Source organism: Fringilla coelebs, assembly GCF_963513975.1.
Source record: "Fringilla coelebs genome assembly, chromosome: 6".
Taxonomy (NCBI): Eukaryota; Metazoa; Chordata; class Aves; order Passeriformes; family Fringillidae; genus Fringilla; species Fringilla coelebs.
In genome coordinates this window covers 16,884,648-16,903,333 of record NC_140034.1, presented here as the reverse complement: position 1 = coordinate 16,903,333, position 18,686 = coordinate 16,884,648, and the positions used below count along the sequence as shown (strand labels likewise).

At 35.6% G+C, this 18,686-nt stretch overlaps 1 protein-coding gene across 6 annotated transcripts in view; it reads right to left on the bottom strand.

Annotated features, from left to right (window-relative positions):
* The window catches only part of RPS6KA5 (ribosomal protein S6 kinase A5), a 68,932-nt gene that overhangs the window by 29,840 nt on the left and 20,406 nt on the right, over nt 1–18,686 (bottom strand). For 2 of the 6 annotated variants that reach the window (XM_084208473.1, XM_084208474.1), the window contains 4 exons: nt 16,775–16,993; nt 13,196–13,311; nt 12,306–12,413; nt 1,613–1,696 (listed from right to left, as the gene is read on the bottom strand). In XM_084208473.1, the coding sequence (XP_084064599.1) occupies nt 1,613–1,696; nt 12,306–12,413; nt 13,196–13,311; nt 16,775–16,993 (527 nt within the window). Of the gene's footprint in view, nt 1–1,612; nt 1,697–2,373; nt 2,424–12,305; nt 12,414–13,195; nt 13,312–16,774; nt 16,994–18,686 lie in introns of those variants that run through there. The other 4 variants (XM_084208475.1, XM_084208476.1, XM_084208477.1 and 1 more) reach the window with 4 other exon arrangements.

Here is an 18,686-nt window from a genome sequence, read left to right as displayed (position 1 = left end):
AGAATTTCTTCTTGACATGTGTTTTTCCAAAAGAAAAGGAGGACCTGCAGAATCAGAAATCCAACTTTAAAAAAATTAATACTGAAATACTAGAGCAAGTCCTTAAGATAAACACTGTAATTATCTAGAAGAGATTATAGATGATAAATATTGATTAATGAAAGCACAGCACATTAAAGCAATCTCATTTTCTCTTTTTGTAAGGTCTTTGAGTTTTAGATATGCAGTAAGTATGAAATACACCAAAAATCTTCTAAAATTAGCATATGTGACATTGTCAATGGTAAGGCAGTCAGCGTGTGGTGTAAACAACTAACATATACATAACTGCAAATTCTCCCCATTGATCAGCTAACAGTCGCTATCAAACTGAGAAGTTACTCCTTATAGAATACTGTATGACTTTGCACGGCATCTGATGAAAGTATCAGACAGAACCAAAGATAACAGAGATTCCTCTCTAAGTCAGTGACAAGATTGAATTTTTAAGTTCTGAGAAGCCAGAATCATAATTCAAGGTGACTGAGAAATTGGAGAGATGCTCTGGAGGTGGCATGACTAAACTAAGAGAGTGCAGGAAAGAGCTTCAATTTGTAAGTTTTTTAAATTCCATTTTTAATAGCAACCAGGCAAGCAGTACAGTAGAAAAAGATGAAGAGGTTACAGTGGAATTCAAGGTAGGTGTGAGACAATGACTAAGTGAAAAGAAAGCACACTCTATGTGTAGTAGAATAATCAGGGAGGTTATTCTGCTCTACTTCAAACTGCCAGATCCCAGCTGTGCCCACTACAGTGCTCCCTAACTGAAGGTAACCTCAGACCAAAAGAGACACGGAATGCATAGAGAAGGAAAAGAAAGAACTTTCTTGGGCAAAAGTCAGACTCTTCCAGTTCTTACACAAGCTGCTATAAAAGGAACCACAATCAACTACATTTCATGATCCACAACAAAGACAACTCAACTCAGTCTACAGGAAAAAAACACAGAGCTCAAATAGTCTCCAAAACTTCCCATTATAGTGAGCAATCAGAATAAGTTACCTAGGAATACTGCAGAATTATTTTAGATAGTAGGTTTTTTTTGTTTGTTTCAAACATCATCTGTTAATCACTGTTGTCTTGATCTTTTCTATCACTTACTGACACTTTATTGCACAATAAAACTTGAGTCACAAGCCAAACAATTTCACAGTATGAGAATACATAATATTAATGACCCATCCCATACCTCAATAAAGATAACAAATTTCTATGATGTCCAGTTTAAAATGTATATCAGAATTAGCCACAAACCGTTTTCCACTCTGAACTAGTTTTTTATGCATAGGCAAATAAGTGTTAACTAAGTTTATTGTCCCACAGCATATTTAGAACAAATTTTGAACAGAACACAAATAAGCCTCAATATCTTTATAAACATGCCTTTTACTTCAGATCAGAAAAGGATAATACATCAACATACAACTGAAGACACAGGAAACAATCTAACTTGGGACAACCTTAAATAACACATATTTAAATAAGACACGTCATATTTCACAAAAACCCCTCAAGCTGAGCAATATGTTGACTGAAGAATTAGTTTCTTTTCAGTAATACACTTAGAACATACCTTATCATGTCCTGTGTCTCCCCCTCTTACAATATCTGGAGCCATATATTCTATTGTTCCACAGAAGGAATATGCTCTCTCGTTCTAGGAAAAAAAGAATTACATCAAACAATTACATTGCACAAATAATATGGGATAGATATGGCTAACAGTTCCGAGATGCTGGCAGCAATTCTTCTCCAAATAGCTCAGAACTGCTAGCTAAATAATATTCCATCATATGTAGTGATGTATCACAAAATGCTACAGAATATTTAGTCTTCTATGAAAAAATAAAATGTCATAAGTTTGTGTTGCAGTCTAAGATAAGCACACAAAAATTTATCTACTAATATTTAGAAAAACTCTCCCATAAGTCTAAATGATCTACACATTTCAGAACTTCACAAGATTCCCCAACTAACACAGATATACATTTTGAAGGCTGCAATACCAATACTCTAGATAACAAATGAAACTTTTCATTAGAAAGGGAATTACTTGTAAGATGTACAATTTGACTAAATTGGATACAAGATCCTTTGAGTTCCCCATATTTAGGAATTCATTATGACCTCTAGAAAAGTTGTTTTCTTTTGCAACAAACACATATATAAGAAACAACATTCTCTCAAGAAGAGACTTGGAGAGAGACAAGACAGAGAAGGAGAAAGGCAGACAGTGTTGTCAATTTAATTTTATTCTATACACTGAATTATTCTCTTGTTCAAAACTAAGCTGCTTTCACAGGCATGTATAACTGTTCCCTGGTAGTGATTTACCTTTGAGGTCAACATGAGGTCATGCTGTACCTTGCTAATGACGAAAGCACATGTGTTTGGGCCATGCAACATTGTTCCTCCCTTATCCTTCATGCTTCTAGCATTTTGGGGAGAGATCCTGATAGGTCCTTTAAAGAAGAGTGTTCAAAAAAGCAAATATTTCAAAAGTCAGGTTTTACATTTGTAGATTCAGGTTTGGAGTTTAAAACAGGTGCTATATAAGAGACTACACTAATGAGAAGAAGCTTCTAAAAGTAGAAATTGTGCTCTGTGCTACCCTAAGGCATAAAAATAAAACAGTCCAGCAGCATATTATTAAACTGTATTTCTTAAAATACATATACTGTGACTGGTATTTTGGGGTAAAATTCTGAGTTCAGAATAGTTAAAAGGCCTCATTTTGTTTAAATATTAACTTGAAATATTAACTTCTGAGACAAAACCATATAAAAATGAGCTTTTCATGATTCCACTTTCTTTTGACACAACTATTGTTTCTATTTGATAATCTTTTCTAGTACCTGTTATCTTAAAGAAATATAGTGTGATAGAAAGCATAAACAAAGAAAAATGTCAGAATTTCCTAGCCCTCCATCAGAGGATATAAACCTATTCAATTTCTGTTCTTTTTTCCTTCAGCTGGGAGGGTAGGAGGAAGGGAGGGAGGAAGAAGGGTGAAAAGGAAAAGGAAGGGGAGTGGAAAACACAGAAAGAAACTGCTCTCCACTGACTACCTCTCCAAAGAGTAAAGATAATGCAGCCAAAGTGAGATATCAAGACAACTGTCTGAAAGGAAAGCACTCTGACTTCAACTATAGATTGACACAGATTTGCCTTCATAAGATGCTGTAGAATGTGATGACTTCAAAACAGCTGAAGTCAAAATCCAGATACTTCTTTGTTAGAAACCTTTGTTTATGCTGTGATTTATTAAGTTACAAGCTTCATCAATTACATCTAGCTGTTACTTAAAAAACACGGGTTTTAGAGTAAGAAGTTTCATTAGGCACACTTAGGTAAATTTGTCACTCTTAAATAAGCTCTCTTCCAGGAAGTCACTAACAGTTTCTGCTGTTATGTGCTACATGTGGGTTTAAAACTATTTTTGAAGAATGTTATCTCCAATAACAGTTTTATTTTCTGTCATTTTCTGGTCTCCTGGGTATGTGAGAGACATGGATTTAGCAGAGAGCATCCGGCAAAGAACCATAAATATGATTAAGGGAACCTATGAGAAAAGGCTGATAGAGCTGAGACTGTTTCACCTGAAGAGGTAAACCTGACAGTTCAGGGAGATTTCATCAATGTACAAAAACACCTGAAGCAAGCATGCAAAAAAAGAGGGACCAAGGCTCTTTTCAGTGGTGCCCAGTGACAGGACCGGAGGGAGAAAAACTTTTTCACTGTGAGTGTGACTGAGTGCTGGCACAAGCTGGCCGTGAAAGTTGTGGAGTATCCCTCCTTGGAGATATTCAAAAGGCTTCTTGTGGGCAGCCAGCTCTAGGTGACTGTATTTGTGCAAAGGGTTGGGCAAGATGACTTCCAGCAATCCCTTCCACTCCATGATTCTGTCACAAAATGCCACTGTAAGCTGTATTTCAACATTAATTTTGAAACCACAGCCAAGTCTTATTTTGTACGCCCTCCAAATCTGTGTTTCATTCAACTGTGTAATACAAATCCAAATTCCAAAAGCCACAGTTATGAGATGTAAGAAAAGGATGTTCTTAAAAAACAACTGAACTTGGATTACCAACAGGTGAATGCTCACTGAACATGCACATCTTGCAAATACTTGAGAATTTTTTTGTCTTTGAAACTACATGAAAATGTAGAAAGCATTTCTCCACAAAGACAGAGAGGTCTTATGTTTTCAGAGTTACCTAATGACCTCCTTCAACAAATTTTAAAAAAGCACATTAACAGCAACCAAAAAAGCAAAAGGATCAAACTCCATTTTGCTGCAGAGACTAATCACATTCACCATGTCTACAGGAAAGACCTGACTGATGGAGAAACAGCCACTACTGTCACAAAAGGATGTGCCCTTTAGAGCATACATCCTAGCCTACAATAACACAAATTCAGTTTCATAATTTTTACAACACATGCAAGAATAGCTCTGACAGTTATTAAGTCTTGCAACTGCTCAAAGTTGCCTTTCTTCCTTTGTTAAAAGTACTTCAAAGTTCCAGGCTGCATCTATTAGACCTTCTCTCTGCTCTATCAGTAGTGTTTTGAACAGCACCCATTAGAAAAGAAAAGATACACCAAAATTTCTAGAATACAGAAATTCGTTATCATCATTGCTCCTATTTTGTATATGTGTGAGCATATGTAATCAGAGTCTTGAAAGTCATAACTTACAGCTTTGCTACAAGCATGAACAGTGAAAACTTTCCCAGGATACCAATGTCAGGGCCCTGAGCTTATGAACAGGGTCCACAACCTCTTTCAGCAATCCTAGGAGTCAAGGCATCTCTGCTTAAGACCAATTCTGACAAAATGCAGCTGAGTAACCTGTGCAGAAGCTCATCAAGAGCCTCCTCCTCTTTCATCTGGGAGCCAGAGTTCAGGCTCCGGCTCCTCCATCAGCTGTGCTGTAGGTATGTCTGTACTTGGCTGGGTATCTTGCTGATACTGATCCATCAAATTCAAATCCTGACTTGTCCTCAAGCCTCTCTCCTCACAACAAACTTTTCTGATAACCACTGGACTGTTGCCCAAGCCTGTTTTTCTGGCACTAGACTCCCTCTGATCTTCTTGCACCACTGGTCAGTGAGCACATGTATCCATACTTGCTGTGGTCACCCTTGGCTCACACTAATGCAGGGAGCAGTCTCCCCATCCTGCTGCTTTCTGACAAACTAGCCCAGAACCACAGTTCTTCCAAGAACAGCTTACAGGACTTAAGAATTTAAGTAGTTGAAGAGTTCAGCAGTATCACATATAATATCTCATATTAGCTATCAGCAAACTGGATGCAAGCTACTGATCAAGTATTAGAGTTCCCTTGGTAAGCTTAAAAAAAGAGAACCAGGACCATAGGATCAATCAAAAGAACACTATCATAACTGAAAATTTACTTGTAATACATAAAGGCCACATAGCAGAGGTTGTTTTAACAAGCTGCCCTGCTGAATGAATTTTGCACTTCAGAAAAATCACAAGTAAAGACTGAAAAGCCTGAATTCTTGGCAGAAATAGGACCTGTACCTTCAGTGAGCCTTAGAGGTCATCCTATCATAGATATCTACCCCAAAAATAAAAACACACCAAAGCAAAAACTCATTTCCATAGAAATTATACCTGTGACATCCTTTGCTGTCATTCAATAGCCCAGAATAACAATAATTACAGTCTTAATTCAGGAAGACATATGAAAATTGGCAGAGAGACCTCTCACAGTTCAAAGATGTGATATAGGTTTAAAATTGGAGTGGGGAAATCTTGCTTTAACAAGGTCCTTGCCATATTGACTGGTTTCTGCTTTTTATTCACTTTTTTTAAAAAGTTTCAATTATTTTGGGAAACTTATTGGTGATTATATCCAGATTTAACACTGAATAATTAAGCTGTCTATCCTAGAAAATATTACTTCAACCAAAAAGTCTATCAGCTGAAGACTATAGCTTCTGTAGCTGTAAACTTCGATTCACAACCAAAAATATGACCTTTGCAGGAGACAAAATGGGAATAACAAAGGCAAAAAACAGTTCAGTAGTACACTAGTTAGACTGCTCTGCAGCATATAACAAAATCATAATGAAGACTGTAACATAAAAATGAAAGTTTAGACTAGGGCAAGAATGGTTGCAATTTGCAATGTCATCATATGAAGAATTTTTTAAAAAGGATAGGGAAATTAACTGAACATCCTATCCGGGTGGCTGTTCCAACTTGAAGAAGCCAGTTAAGCCAAAATACCATATTGGTTACTATGCCTCTTGCCACTGCTAGACTAATGATTTCTGCTTCCCAAACACATATGGAACAATGCTACTGAATTTTTCAAGCAAGAATGAGATTTGCCTGCCAGCAGATGCCATCAGAACAGGCAATTAAAGGGGACAGCAAGGGCAGCTAAACCTTGACCTGTGTTAAGCAAGAAATCTGTAACCTCTATCTCTGTGACTCCAGAACAGAAGCCAATGGAAGGCCCCACTCTCATCTAATGTCAAGTGGAGATTCAAGAACCCTTTTCACAGACTTACAATACCTGTGCTTGCTTTCACAGTGCAATGCAATTGCAATTCTACAAGCAATTATTTAACCCAGTTGCTGACAAAGCAAACAACTAAGAGTAAAGAAAACAAAAGTCTCAATTCTGCAGACCAAAAAAAAAAAAAAATCCAGAAACAACGTATTATTGTCTGGGAGGAATGCAGGAATGCAAGTATGCAAGTATGTACCACTGTCAACTTGGATGAACATTTTGTACTAGGTTCTTCTCAAAAGCACTGTCTTTTTGAGAAGACAGAGGCCCTAATATCAAGAAAGAGCAGCATACAAAGCAAAGACTGAAAAACTCATATTTCTTCAAAAATAAGCAAAATTATAAGAATTCTGGGAAGAATTCTGCTAGCTGTTACTACAAGCCTTCAACAGTTAATTTTTTCTTTTAATGAAGAAAACCATATAGAACAAGTAATTTCAATATTTATAGTTTCATAGAGATCCAGATGTAAAAGGTAAAGAAGTAGGAGTGGACAATTTTGCTCAAATGCAATCCATCTAGTTCTAAATTCATTTACATTTGACTGTGAATCTCTGGTCACTTAAGTTTTTCAAGGTTTTTCACCTGGGTGACCAAGTTGCATGGAAGTAAGGTATTCACAGTTATTCAAAAGAAAATAAAAATCTATGAGATGAATGAATTAATGACAATGGGAGCATTTGCCCTCAAAAAATTACTTGTTTTCCCTTTGAAAACAGAATCAGAATTCTTCTGAGTTGACTAGCAACCTAATATTCAATAGAAGATTGGATAACAGACTACTTAATACAGATTGGTGTTTCTCCTCAAATTAGCTTTTTTTTTTTTAATGGTATATTACAATAGGAAAACAGAATCCTTAAAGCAGTCATTGTAAGAAATCATGATCTGTCTTGCAAAAATTCTTAACAGCACTTTAATATTTTGACATCAAAATCTGGAGAGAAACTATTTTATACTCTGGTCCTCTGCATGGAAAAGCACAATCTTCTTTGTGATAAGCACTGAAAAGGGAAATCTCTTGAGCAAAGGCTCAAACAGTCAACAGATCACTAATGACCTGGTTTTGCAATTAAATTAGTCCAGCTCAGTGATGTGCCTTCAGAGTGCTTGGTACATTCTTAATATTCAATTTCAGGAGAGTTAAAGCTGAGCCAACTGAAGTACACCAAACAAAGCAATTGTTGCCAATTTCTTTTTCCAAAACTAATTATCCAGACAGATCTATAACCGATGTTAACTTCTGTAGACTAATTTCACTATTCAGTTTATTCTTTTTTCTCTTTGAAGAGATGTATATCTATTTCTTAAAATTGTTTCTTATGTCTACATCACTGAACAATCCTTTAACTAAAACACAAGCATATGTAGCAAGTCATCTGAAGTACAGATAATTTTACTCATTTTTGCAAGAGAATGCTCAATGTTGGAGGATGTACTGTCTAATTGCAATGATAAGACATTATCAATTTAACTGGACAATTATAAAGGGTCCTTTAAAGTTAAACGCATAGCTAATCTAGGTCACTCATGTTAGATGACTGTTCCAAAAGCACTAAATGAGTTAAGTTGTAGTCACTCCCTTCTGTTCTGGACTACCTTTAAACTGCACTAAGAATGTGTACAAATGTCTTCCTAGTTCATCTCCAAAACCCTTAGTGGACTAGCCTCCATTTAATCACTTTTCCTCTAATGGAATGTGCTTTAAAATCTTTTAAAAATACAAGCTACTTTTCTTTCCAGAACAGAATGTTCACTCTATCATCAAATAAATGAAAACAAATAATTCAATGGTGAAAAGCATTTGAGTTATAACTAAATTTGCAACTCTCATCAAGAGATTTTCAGTGTATAGGAACTATTCATTCTACACATCAGATAGAAGTACATAGACATCCACCCAACTGTCTTAGGCTTTAATTCAACCATCCCTCATACTGAATACCCATTTTTATATCATTTATTACTAAGGCATTTGTATGCTCACAGACACACTTTTTGAAGACTGACAACATTCAGTATTTACTGTCTAATTTTTTAAACTTCATTAAGCAAACACAAAAGCTTCAGAAAAAAACTTAAGCTAATGCAGAAGACATGTACCAATGTAGAATTCAGCACTTTGCTACACTCTGGAAGAAAGTGTACTTTACTGGATTTAATTAAGAAGGAAAACAATTATTATGCACAATCAAATAGATAACTTTTACAGTAATTCAATGCATGTGTTCATATTATTTTGCTTAAGACATAAAGATCTCCATGTATACTAAAATAAAATTTTTTGTGGAGTTATAGAACTAAAGGAAATGTGAGGGGAAAGAAGTATTTTAAAAAATGAAGCAGCACTTTAGCTATACACATCAAAATTAAGACCAGATCTGATGACTAGGTTAAACCGACATTGACCAAATCAAAACAAGTCCAGCATAGAAGCGGAGCTACTAATGAGGTAAAAAGATACATGCTACAAGTCCCCGAGATAAAGATAACACACAAGAAATATGATGGGAAAAGACTCCAAAACAACTACTTAGGAGTTCCAGGGATTTTCAAGATAAATGCATTACAAGACCTGAGAAGAAAAAAACGAAACAAACAAAAAACCCCCACTGAAGTGATTCCACTTGTGCAATGAACAAAATAGTGCTATAGAAGTTTCAATTTCTACCAATTCTCCATGTCCACAATAATAATTTATATTAGTGTAATGTGCAAATGTACTTTGAAACCCAGTTAGACAAACACTAGACTGAGATGTATGAAAACATCAGGACAAAATTGTCTTTTTTATCCCAATATATACACTAACTTTAAATTAATCATGGGGTTAAGGATACAAATGCCATAAAAAGCAATACTGAATCTCTCAATCTCTTAATCTCTTACCTAATCCCATTATTTGGTTAGGCTAGTAAAACTGTAGGTCTTCATGAGCTTTTAAATAAAGTTTGCATTGAAAGTAATTTCACACTTAAATACTTTGTGATACTGACCTACCCTATGTGAAAATTCCTTTTTATTGAACTACTTTATTCCAGTCGGGTTATTTTTTCTTTTTGCATGTAGGTAAAAGAATATTGCTTCATTTTAAAGAAAAACAAGGCAACAGCGCTGCTGATTCAGTTGTAAAAGAAATTTCAGGTTTCAACAAAGCAATACCATAAAATACTTTAAAGCTCTTAAAGCTGCATTGCTTTAACTTGGATGTTTAATTCTTGCATGTTATTTTCACAAGATAACTAAAACAGTGAGGACACTTGGCAATGCACTCTTCACGCATGCTTCAGTAGCTGCATGACAGAAATCAATAGGTTTCTGTTTTCCTACAAGTCTAAGGCATTTGCTTCCTTTCACTCAAGCAGTGCTTAAGGAAAAGCAGCTTCCCACCTCTCCACTGTAGAACAGTCAATCTGCTGTAATTATTGTAGTCCTGTTTGATTCATTTGGTGCCCAGGTATGTGGAAATCTTTAACAGTCATCAGATTATAGCAGAGATAATGTAAACATTGAATCATGATGTTTTCTAGCAAGCATCACTAACTACAAAACTTCCACTGTCCAAACTTCATAAATACATGGTGAAGTATTTCTCTCTAATAAGAACTCTAAATATAGTACATATCTCTACTATGATAATCGTTATCCCTTTTTAATAACCTAAATAAAACTTTTTTTCAGATAAGCAGTTCAAAGAGAGGGTTACTAGAATAAATTCCACTTGCTTAAGTACGCATTTCTAATGGCAAAATTCTTGCAAGAAGCAGGTGCCCCAGGAAAGACATGTGAAGAAAGGGAGAGAAATGAAAGTACACTGCTCTGACTACATTGCAAATGCTACACCTTTATCTCACTTACACAGTTGTGTAATTTTATTTAGAAGTGTTACCCTAGTGAGCATGAAAACACTATTTAGGCAAATTCTACCTGCTGCAAGTACATTGGTTCAGAAGTGTAAGTTAAGCATCTATTCTACTGAATTTTAAGTGGTCTAGTAGTAGCTCGATTATCTACAAAAATACAATATGTAATGTCAATTTCTATGTGTAATAGGTCATTTTAATCATGTTTAAATTCAGTAGCTAAATTACAATATCACACATGAAAACTTAGGTCAAATGAGGACAATTTCTTAGATTTTGAAAGCAAGCAACACAATTGCAATTACTTTCCTTGTTAAAAGAAAGGTGAACTGTTGAGATTTTTTACAGGGAAGACAAATATAAAATGTGAAAGAGAATAAAAGAAAAAATATAGTTAAATGAACACATTTATAAGGTATATACTGAAAACAGAATGGATTAGAGTCAGAAGAACCAACATGAAATTTCCAAGGAGCAAGATGACTTTATTTAATGACTGGAGAAAGAAGAATCCAATTCAGAGTGTGGATAAAACAAACAGATATATGCCTATCCAAGTCTTCCCCTTTCCTTGCACTGCTTGTAAATGATGTGCCTAAGGTGAGCACAGATGAGATGTGCTTCTTAAAAAAACCTGGTTTGAGACTTAAAGGTTCTGATTCATTATAACATTCTTAACATAGCGAAGATTTAGGCTTCATTGAGCTTTGGTTCAGAGGCTGGGGTACTACTGCTCCTTTTCTCACCCCTCAGTGCAGGAATACCAGTACTTGACTTTGTCTCCTCTGCCTAGCACAGTTCTTCTCACAGCTCTAACAGGTCCCACTCTCCCTAGCCACACCTTTCACTATCATTCTTTCCTGATGAAAACTGCATCTCTCTGCACTTACTCTCTGGCACCGGTGTGGCAATCTGCTGCTAATCCCTTCTCATACCAGTTGAGCTTCCTCTTGGTTTCGTGCTGTAATTTAGAAGGAATATACTGACATTATCTCTACTACTTCCCTGCTTCAGAAAGCAAAATTTAATATCTTTTAAAATGGTCCCTCCTGAATCCTACCACACTCCATTTGAAATGTAAATGCTCTAGAGGAAACTACCAGCTATCTATTTTTAGAAAATCCTTCTGCTGCTTCTAACAAAGACTTTTAGATCTGGAGTCCCAGATTTCAATACCTGTGAAACCTAATGCGAAAGCCAAAAAACATCCATTTTAAAATTTTCTCAGAAGTAAAATCCTGCACACTTTTGACTCTCTGAAATCTAAAAAGCCTATTTGGAGATAGAACTGTACCTTACAAATAATTAACAGCTAACATCAATAGTCAGAGATCACTGTTAGGTACTATGTACTTACTTAGTAAGAAATAAGCTTTTATCCTAAAAGCTTGCAATTAAGCTTATTAAAAGTGACACAAAGAGATGAGAAAAAGACAAGATAATAATACATTAATTATTATTAGCATAAGGAAGAGTCATAGCATACCATTTGCCTAGTCATTCCAATGAATTAGCACAGTCAAGCTTTTTTTTTAAAAAAGCATCTGAAAATGAAAACGTAAGTGACTTTTCAGACTTATGCAGGTCTTTCCCTTTTCATGTCAAGGGCAGCAGAAGAAAGTATGAAAGCTCATCAAGGAAAACTAGAACAAAGATGTATGACAACACTGGCAGGCCTAAAACCAATAAATTGAAAGCTTAAAACCTAGTAACAGAGACAACTAGATTTTGTTCTAAGATGTAGGAGTCTGGAATGCAGGATTTCCATCCTTTTTAAATGCGCTTAGTATTTCAACGAGACTTTGTCATCTTGCTCAATTCTGTCCACACTTACTGGAGAGCCAGATACTCACCTCATCAGTAAGAAACTCCTTACTTAGACCAAAGTCTGTCAGCACCACATGGCCATCAGAATCAAGGAGAATATTCTCAAGTTTTATATCCCGATATATAATCCCCAACTGCAAACAGAATATAAGAAAAAGTATTTCCAAATAGTGTAACCACATCAAGAAGATGTTGCTGAATGTTTTTAAATATAAAAACACCAAAATTCACATTATTAAGGTAATCTGACACATGAAAGTTGCACCTCAAAAAAGGCAATTTTTAAAAGCCTTTGAAGAAATATTCAACTATTAAAGTTACGTTTAAAATCTTAGAAATTACATTGTGCAATAATGTCTTAGAATTTCAAGGACATACTGTATATCCCTTGAACCTAAAAGTGACCATATACTTGCTGTTAAGTGCAAAACTCAGTTCTCCTTTCATCAATAATGAAAATGGATGCTTCTGTTATACAGTCTAGATGTAGACCATACATACATGCATGCTTTGTAGTAGTCTACAAATCTGCTTTTTACTTCTAAGAACTGTAACACTTTTCACGTCTACAGCTGCGCTAGAACCCTATTACTCAGTTGTGCAGAAACAAGGAAAACTGAACATTTCAACCAAATTAGTTTTGGTGACATACACCGGTTCACAAGGATTACTAGGAATGAACAAATCATTTGTCAATAACACTACTCTTCACCCTGCAGGCAAAAAATTGTGGCCTTAATCTGGTGCACTCCACTGGGGGTTATTTCTAGTTATACAACTAATGTCCCATTGCTAGACAAAGTTACTTTCATTTTAAAACTATCTAAAACAATAGCTTTCCTTAATAAATTAATATGATCCAAAAAGAATACAGCTGTAAGTCCTCAAAATCAGCCCCAAAGTAATGTTATTTTACCTTGTGGAGATGTTCAAGTGCCAAAACGATTTCTCCAATGTAAATTTGCACCTCATTTTCTGAGAATCTCTCTCTGTGTGAAAGATGAGTAAACAACTCTCCTCCATTTATATAGTCTAAAAAATAGAACACATAACCTTATAATTTCACTTTCTAACAATTTTATTTTCTTATTGGAATATTATTAGGTACTTTGTAAGCTATTCAGTAACACATTCTACTATCAGATGCTTTTCCTTAATTGTAATTCACTAGTATTTCATCATGCCATACAATATTCAATTTCTTTCTTAGAGAACTGAAGGAAGAACAAGACCCACTTCTGAATAAGCATCCAAACCATAAAATAAGCCTCAACTATTCCTCAATTACAAAGTCTTTGCACAAAAATAGACTTTTAGTTATTTAGGAATATGAAAAGAAAAAGCACAAATCATATCTACAAACAGAACCCTTATGAAATACTCTGATGAGCAAGAAGGCAGACCTGACACAAAGAAAAGCAATTCAGAAAACAGGTATTAGGGGGAATAATCAACTACAGACAATTACAAAATTTGCCCTTCACAAGGGAAACCTTGATGGCAAAACTTACTGCAGGAGATTATTTCCACTCCCTCATGGAAACCACACTTTCATTCTTTGGAGGCTATGACACAAGGATTTTCCCACAGTAAGGGAGAGGGAAAAAAATTATTACAACAGAGCTCCACTGTAACACAAACATATTTTACATGTAGAGCTGTCTATGATAGCAATTACATCCATTAATTTGCAACCTCACAGCCCCCATTATTGTATTTGAGGTCTACATCCACAGAGCAGGGAACATGGCCCACAAAATCTTACTCCGGATTTTCTTGAATATTGTTTCTATACATTGTTGGTATAAAGCAAATCCACAAAAGGCGTCCAATCCTATTTTAAGTTAATAGTTTGAAGGAGAAAGCATATATACAAATTATACATATGCTGATCTCTCTCCACTTTTCAGTTCTCCAGTTCTCTCTTTGAAAAGAAGTATTAATGTAATCAAACTACATGAGAAGGATTATTTCTCTAGACCAGCAAGCAAATGAACTTTTATTTCTTGAATGAAGTATAAATAACCCACATTTTACAATTGCTTCCTTCTTCTAAAACAACTTCAGCACATAGAAAAAGGTAACAGAAAACAAGTTTTTAAAATATTTCTAGCCAGATCTGCTAACTTATAGAAGCATTGAATTGCCATTAAATTATTCTAAAGACTGTGACAGATCCAAACCAGAGCTACCACAAGGAGTGGCACGACAAGCTAAATTCTATCCAGGTTGTAACACTAACCACAGCCCAGTGAAACAAACAGCCTTCAAATTCTTGGTGCAAGATCAAATGCATCACGGGCATAATAGAAAAAAAAATTCTGATTACTTCAGATAAACTCCACCTGACAATTCAGATTATTTAGCTATTTTTTAAAGGATTAGATGTTTAACCTTGTGTGACAAGTTCTGTATAGAACTGATGGTACTCACATGGACACACACTTGGTTCGTTCCATATAGTTTAAATCCAACACAAAAACTGGAATCAACTCCCAACTCTGTTTTTTGGAAATCTGGCAGAAATGCAGCTGCATGTCTGTACTTGATTCAGTCTAAATTCATATAGCTATGTAATCTGATAGCATGAAGAACTGTACTAAATAATGCACTGAGGCTCCAATTCTAAAACCTCTAAGAACTAAAATGGCAGGCAGCTCACACACTAGATCCAGCCAAGAACAGAAACAAGACAAATACTGGTTGCCTCAAAATCCAGAAGCCTCTGCAACACTTTAATTCCTAAACTAAACTAAAGTGATTTACACTGACTTACATAATAAGACATGAAAAACTTGTAACAAACGGTTTGGGTCTTTTCCCCTCAGGGAGGGTGTGAAGCCCAGCTGATTTATAAAGTAGCTTTACATCACATTAAGGAGGAGAAATTTTCTCTGTTACAGAAAGTCATTAAAAGAAGTTTAATTAATTATTCCTACTTTGTGCTGAAAATGAAGCAAAAAAGGACCTTTCTGGCCCAAAGAGATATGCTGAGAATGGATGAAAAAGAACAAAACTCAATACAAAAGACTGTAATTATATCTTAGCTATGAACTTCTTGCTTCAAACATCACCTCAACACTGCGTTATGGTGAACATGTGCACTGTCTGCTACACAGCGTTCTTCAGAATTACTGGGGTTGCTCCTTTTTAACTCTTAAGAGGATATAATATCAAGCTTTTCATTTTCTTTCACACAAGAGGCTTTTATAGCCTTCTAATTATGCTTATCACCAAAGCTTCCCCCTTACTATGTATTTATTTTTAGGCAGCTACATCTATCTCAGATTTGAGGGGGTTTTTTTGCTTGGGTTTCCCCTCTTTTTTTTTTTTTTTTTTTTTTTTTTAGTATTTCTTATGGGATCTAAGCTGCATTTTACCAAAAAATACCTGGACTTAAAGAATGGTTCCATAATATTTATAATAAATGCTCACATTTTCTCTCATTTAATATTTCAATTTTTTCCAAATTGTTAGTCAATGACTTTTAATAAATTTCAAAACCTTAATTTTTAACAGTTACTATTAACAGGAATCACAAAGCTATCAATATATTTCTATTTATTTGTGACAATCTTTTATTTAATTCTTTAATATCCTAATCAGAGGAATTTGCAAGAAACTATTACAATTTTCAACTCTCATTTTCAAAAGGAGTTTAGTGAACACTTCATTTCAGTTCTACATATTTATTATTTCATGGTAGTATATGAAACTAAGGTATGTGCATAGACCTAAGAATTGACAGCTAGAAGTGTATTTTCATTTAGTGTTAAAAAAATTTTGCTAATTTGATGTAACTCAGACTATTAATAAAGGTTAAAAAATTATGGATAAAAAGGAATGCAAAACTTGCACTTCAGTTAAAAGACAATTTATTTCCTCAAACATTTCACTAGAGAAGCATATTATGAAACCAAGCTTTATATTAATCATTCATTTTACAATTCTTTTAAAATACGCTATGTAAGAAGGTTTTAAAAATTGCTGGCAATTTTCTAACAAATACACCTCATACATCAAACAATAAAATTTGCAGCTAATCTGAAAGGCAGAAATATTTCTAAAATTAGAGTAGTACCAAACCTTATGAACAAGTTCCACTTTCAGCAAAGAAATGTGGGATTTTGGACTGTCTCTTAGCACCCAAAAATTGAAATATCTCAATACTCAAAGATAATTTTATCTCATAACAAAACATTTAACAGAACCAAATGCTTCCAGTTATTGATAAATACTCAAACATTTTTTGCTGCATATAAGTCACAGATAACCACTATCCTCTGCAAGTCAAAGTAGCACACTACTCAAGCTCAAACAGGAAAACCACAAACACAGACACTGTTGAAGATGAACAGTATTTTACTTCCTATGCTTTCTCATGCAATCTCCAAACACACTGTACTTTAGACCACATTAAAAAACCCTTACAAAACATTGAGATAAAAGGGCTCTTTTTTTTTTTCATAGAAGTTGAATCCTGAAGAGTACTCACCTAAAATGAGATGAAGCTTTGTATCTGTCTGGAAGGCATAATGTAACGTGACCAAAAACGGTGATTGCCTAATGTGCTCCAAGACTTGTCGTTCTGTCCTTGTGTGCTCAGTTGTTTTGGCTTTTTGAACTATTGTTGCTTTCTTCAATACTTTCATGGCATACAGTTTCCCAGCATCATGGCCGCTTACTTTCCTCACTAGGAATACTTTTCCATAGGCTTAAAAATTGGGGAGGAAAAAACCCCAAAAACAAAGAAAAGAAAGAAAAAAAGAGACAAAAACCACAAGTTACCTACTTGTACTACAGATTTGGACGATGCCATTATTACTTTCAATTACTCATTGTTATGGCAGACAGTAGTCACTAGTAGTCAGGCTAAAAATCTACTAAAATACTTTTCCTCTTTTAGACTGACCTCTTCTGAGCAAAATTTCAAACAGATGAGCTTCCTAAGTGAAAATTGCAAGAGTGGGAAAAGCAATTGAACTTCTTCAGTATTTAAAAACAATTTTAAAAGCTGATGATTTCGTCCTTTGTAATAACCTAAAACACCCATACCTAGAATTAAGCAAGAGTTCCAAGTAAGAGATGCTATTTTTTGTTCTTAAAATACTCTGCTCGTATTTGCACAACTCAGATACTTTCATTACTGGTTTTATAATACTGAAATTACAAAAAGCCGTAGAAAAGCCAATGAATTCTTCCCATCAGTATTTCCTACATAGGAGCTTTCTGAGGCTCTCATACTGCACTTAAAAGGACTCCTGGGAATTCCACATAAATAATTTTTTTATCTTTACCAGGCAAACCTGTAGAAACAGTAAAGGTTAGAATTAATGTGCAGTTGCTGGGCCAGGATCTCACTGCAGTTACAGAGATATGGTGGGGTACCTTGCATAACTGGAATACTGTCATGGATGGCTACATACTTTTTAGGAAAGAGGCCAGAAAGGCAAGGTGGTGGAGTTCTCTTTATGTAAGACAGCAACCAAAATGTACCAAGCTTTGCCTAGGAGTGGATGAAGGAGGAGCCAAGAGCTTATGGATAAGAATTCAGGGATAGGCTAAAATGGGTGTTATCGTTATGGGTGTTTACTACAGGCCAACTGATTATTAAGAGGAAGCAGATGAGGCCTTCCACAGACAGCAGGGAGCAGCTGTCACCATCACAGGCCCAGAGTTCTCATAACCACCCCTACAGCTGCTGGAAAGGCATCATAGCTTGGCACACCAGGAGCCCAGGAGGTTCCTGATAACTTTGACATAGGTGGTGGGAAGCCCACAAGGAGAGATGTGTTGCTGGACCTTGTACTAAGAAACAAAAATGGACTGGTTGGGGATGCGATGGCTGGAGGCAGCCTTGACTGCAGAGTCCATGAGATGGCGGCGTTCAGGATTCTGCATGGAAAAAGCATGGCAGTAAGTAGGATTATAGCCCTGGAAAATTCAGGAAAAACAACTCTGGCACCAATCTTCAAGGGCCTACTTGGAGAAATCTCATAGGTTAGGTCTCTAGAAGGTAGGGCAGGTCCAAGAGAAATGGTGAATATTCAAGTAGCACTTCCCTCTATGTTTAAGATCAGGACATCCCTGTGAATAAAACATTAAGCAAAGGGGGGGGGGGGTGGAGACCTGACTGGATGGGCAAGGCACTTCTGGCAAAAATCAGACACAATAAGGAAGTTTACAGAATGTGGAAAAAGGGTCAGGCCACTTAGGAAGAATATAGGAACATTGCCAGAAAATGGCAGCTATGTGTCAAGGAAAGCAAAGGTCCACTTGGAATTAAATCTGGCAAGGGATACCAAGGACAAGAGGGGCTTCTTCAAGGGTATCAGTAGCAAAAGAAAGACTTAGGCAAATGTGGGCCCGCTGCCCAATGAAGTAGGTGCCCTGGTGACAAAAGGTAC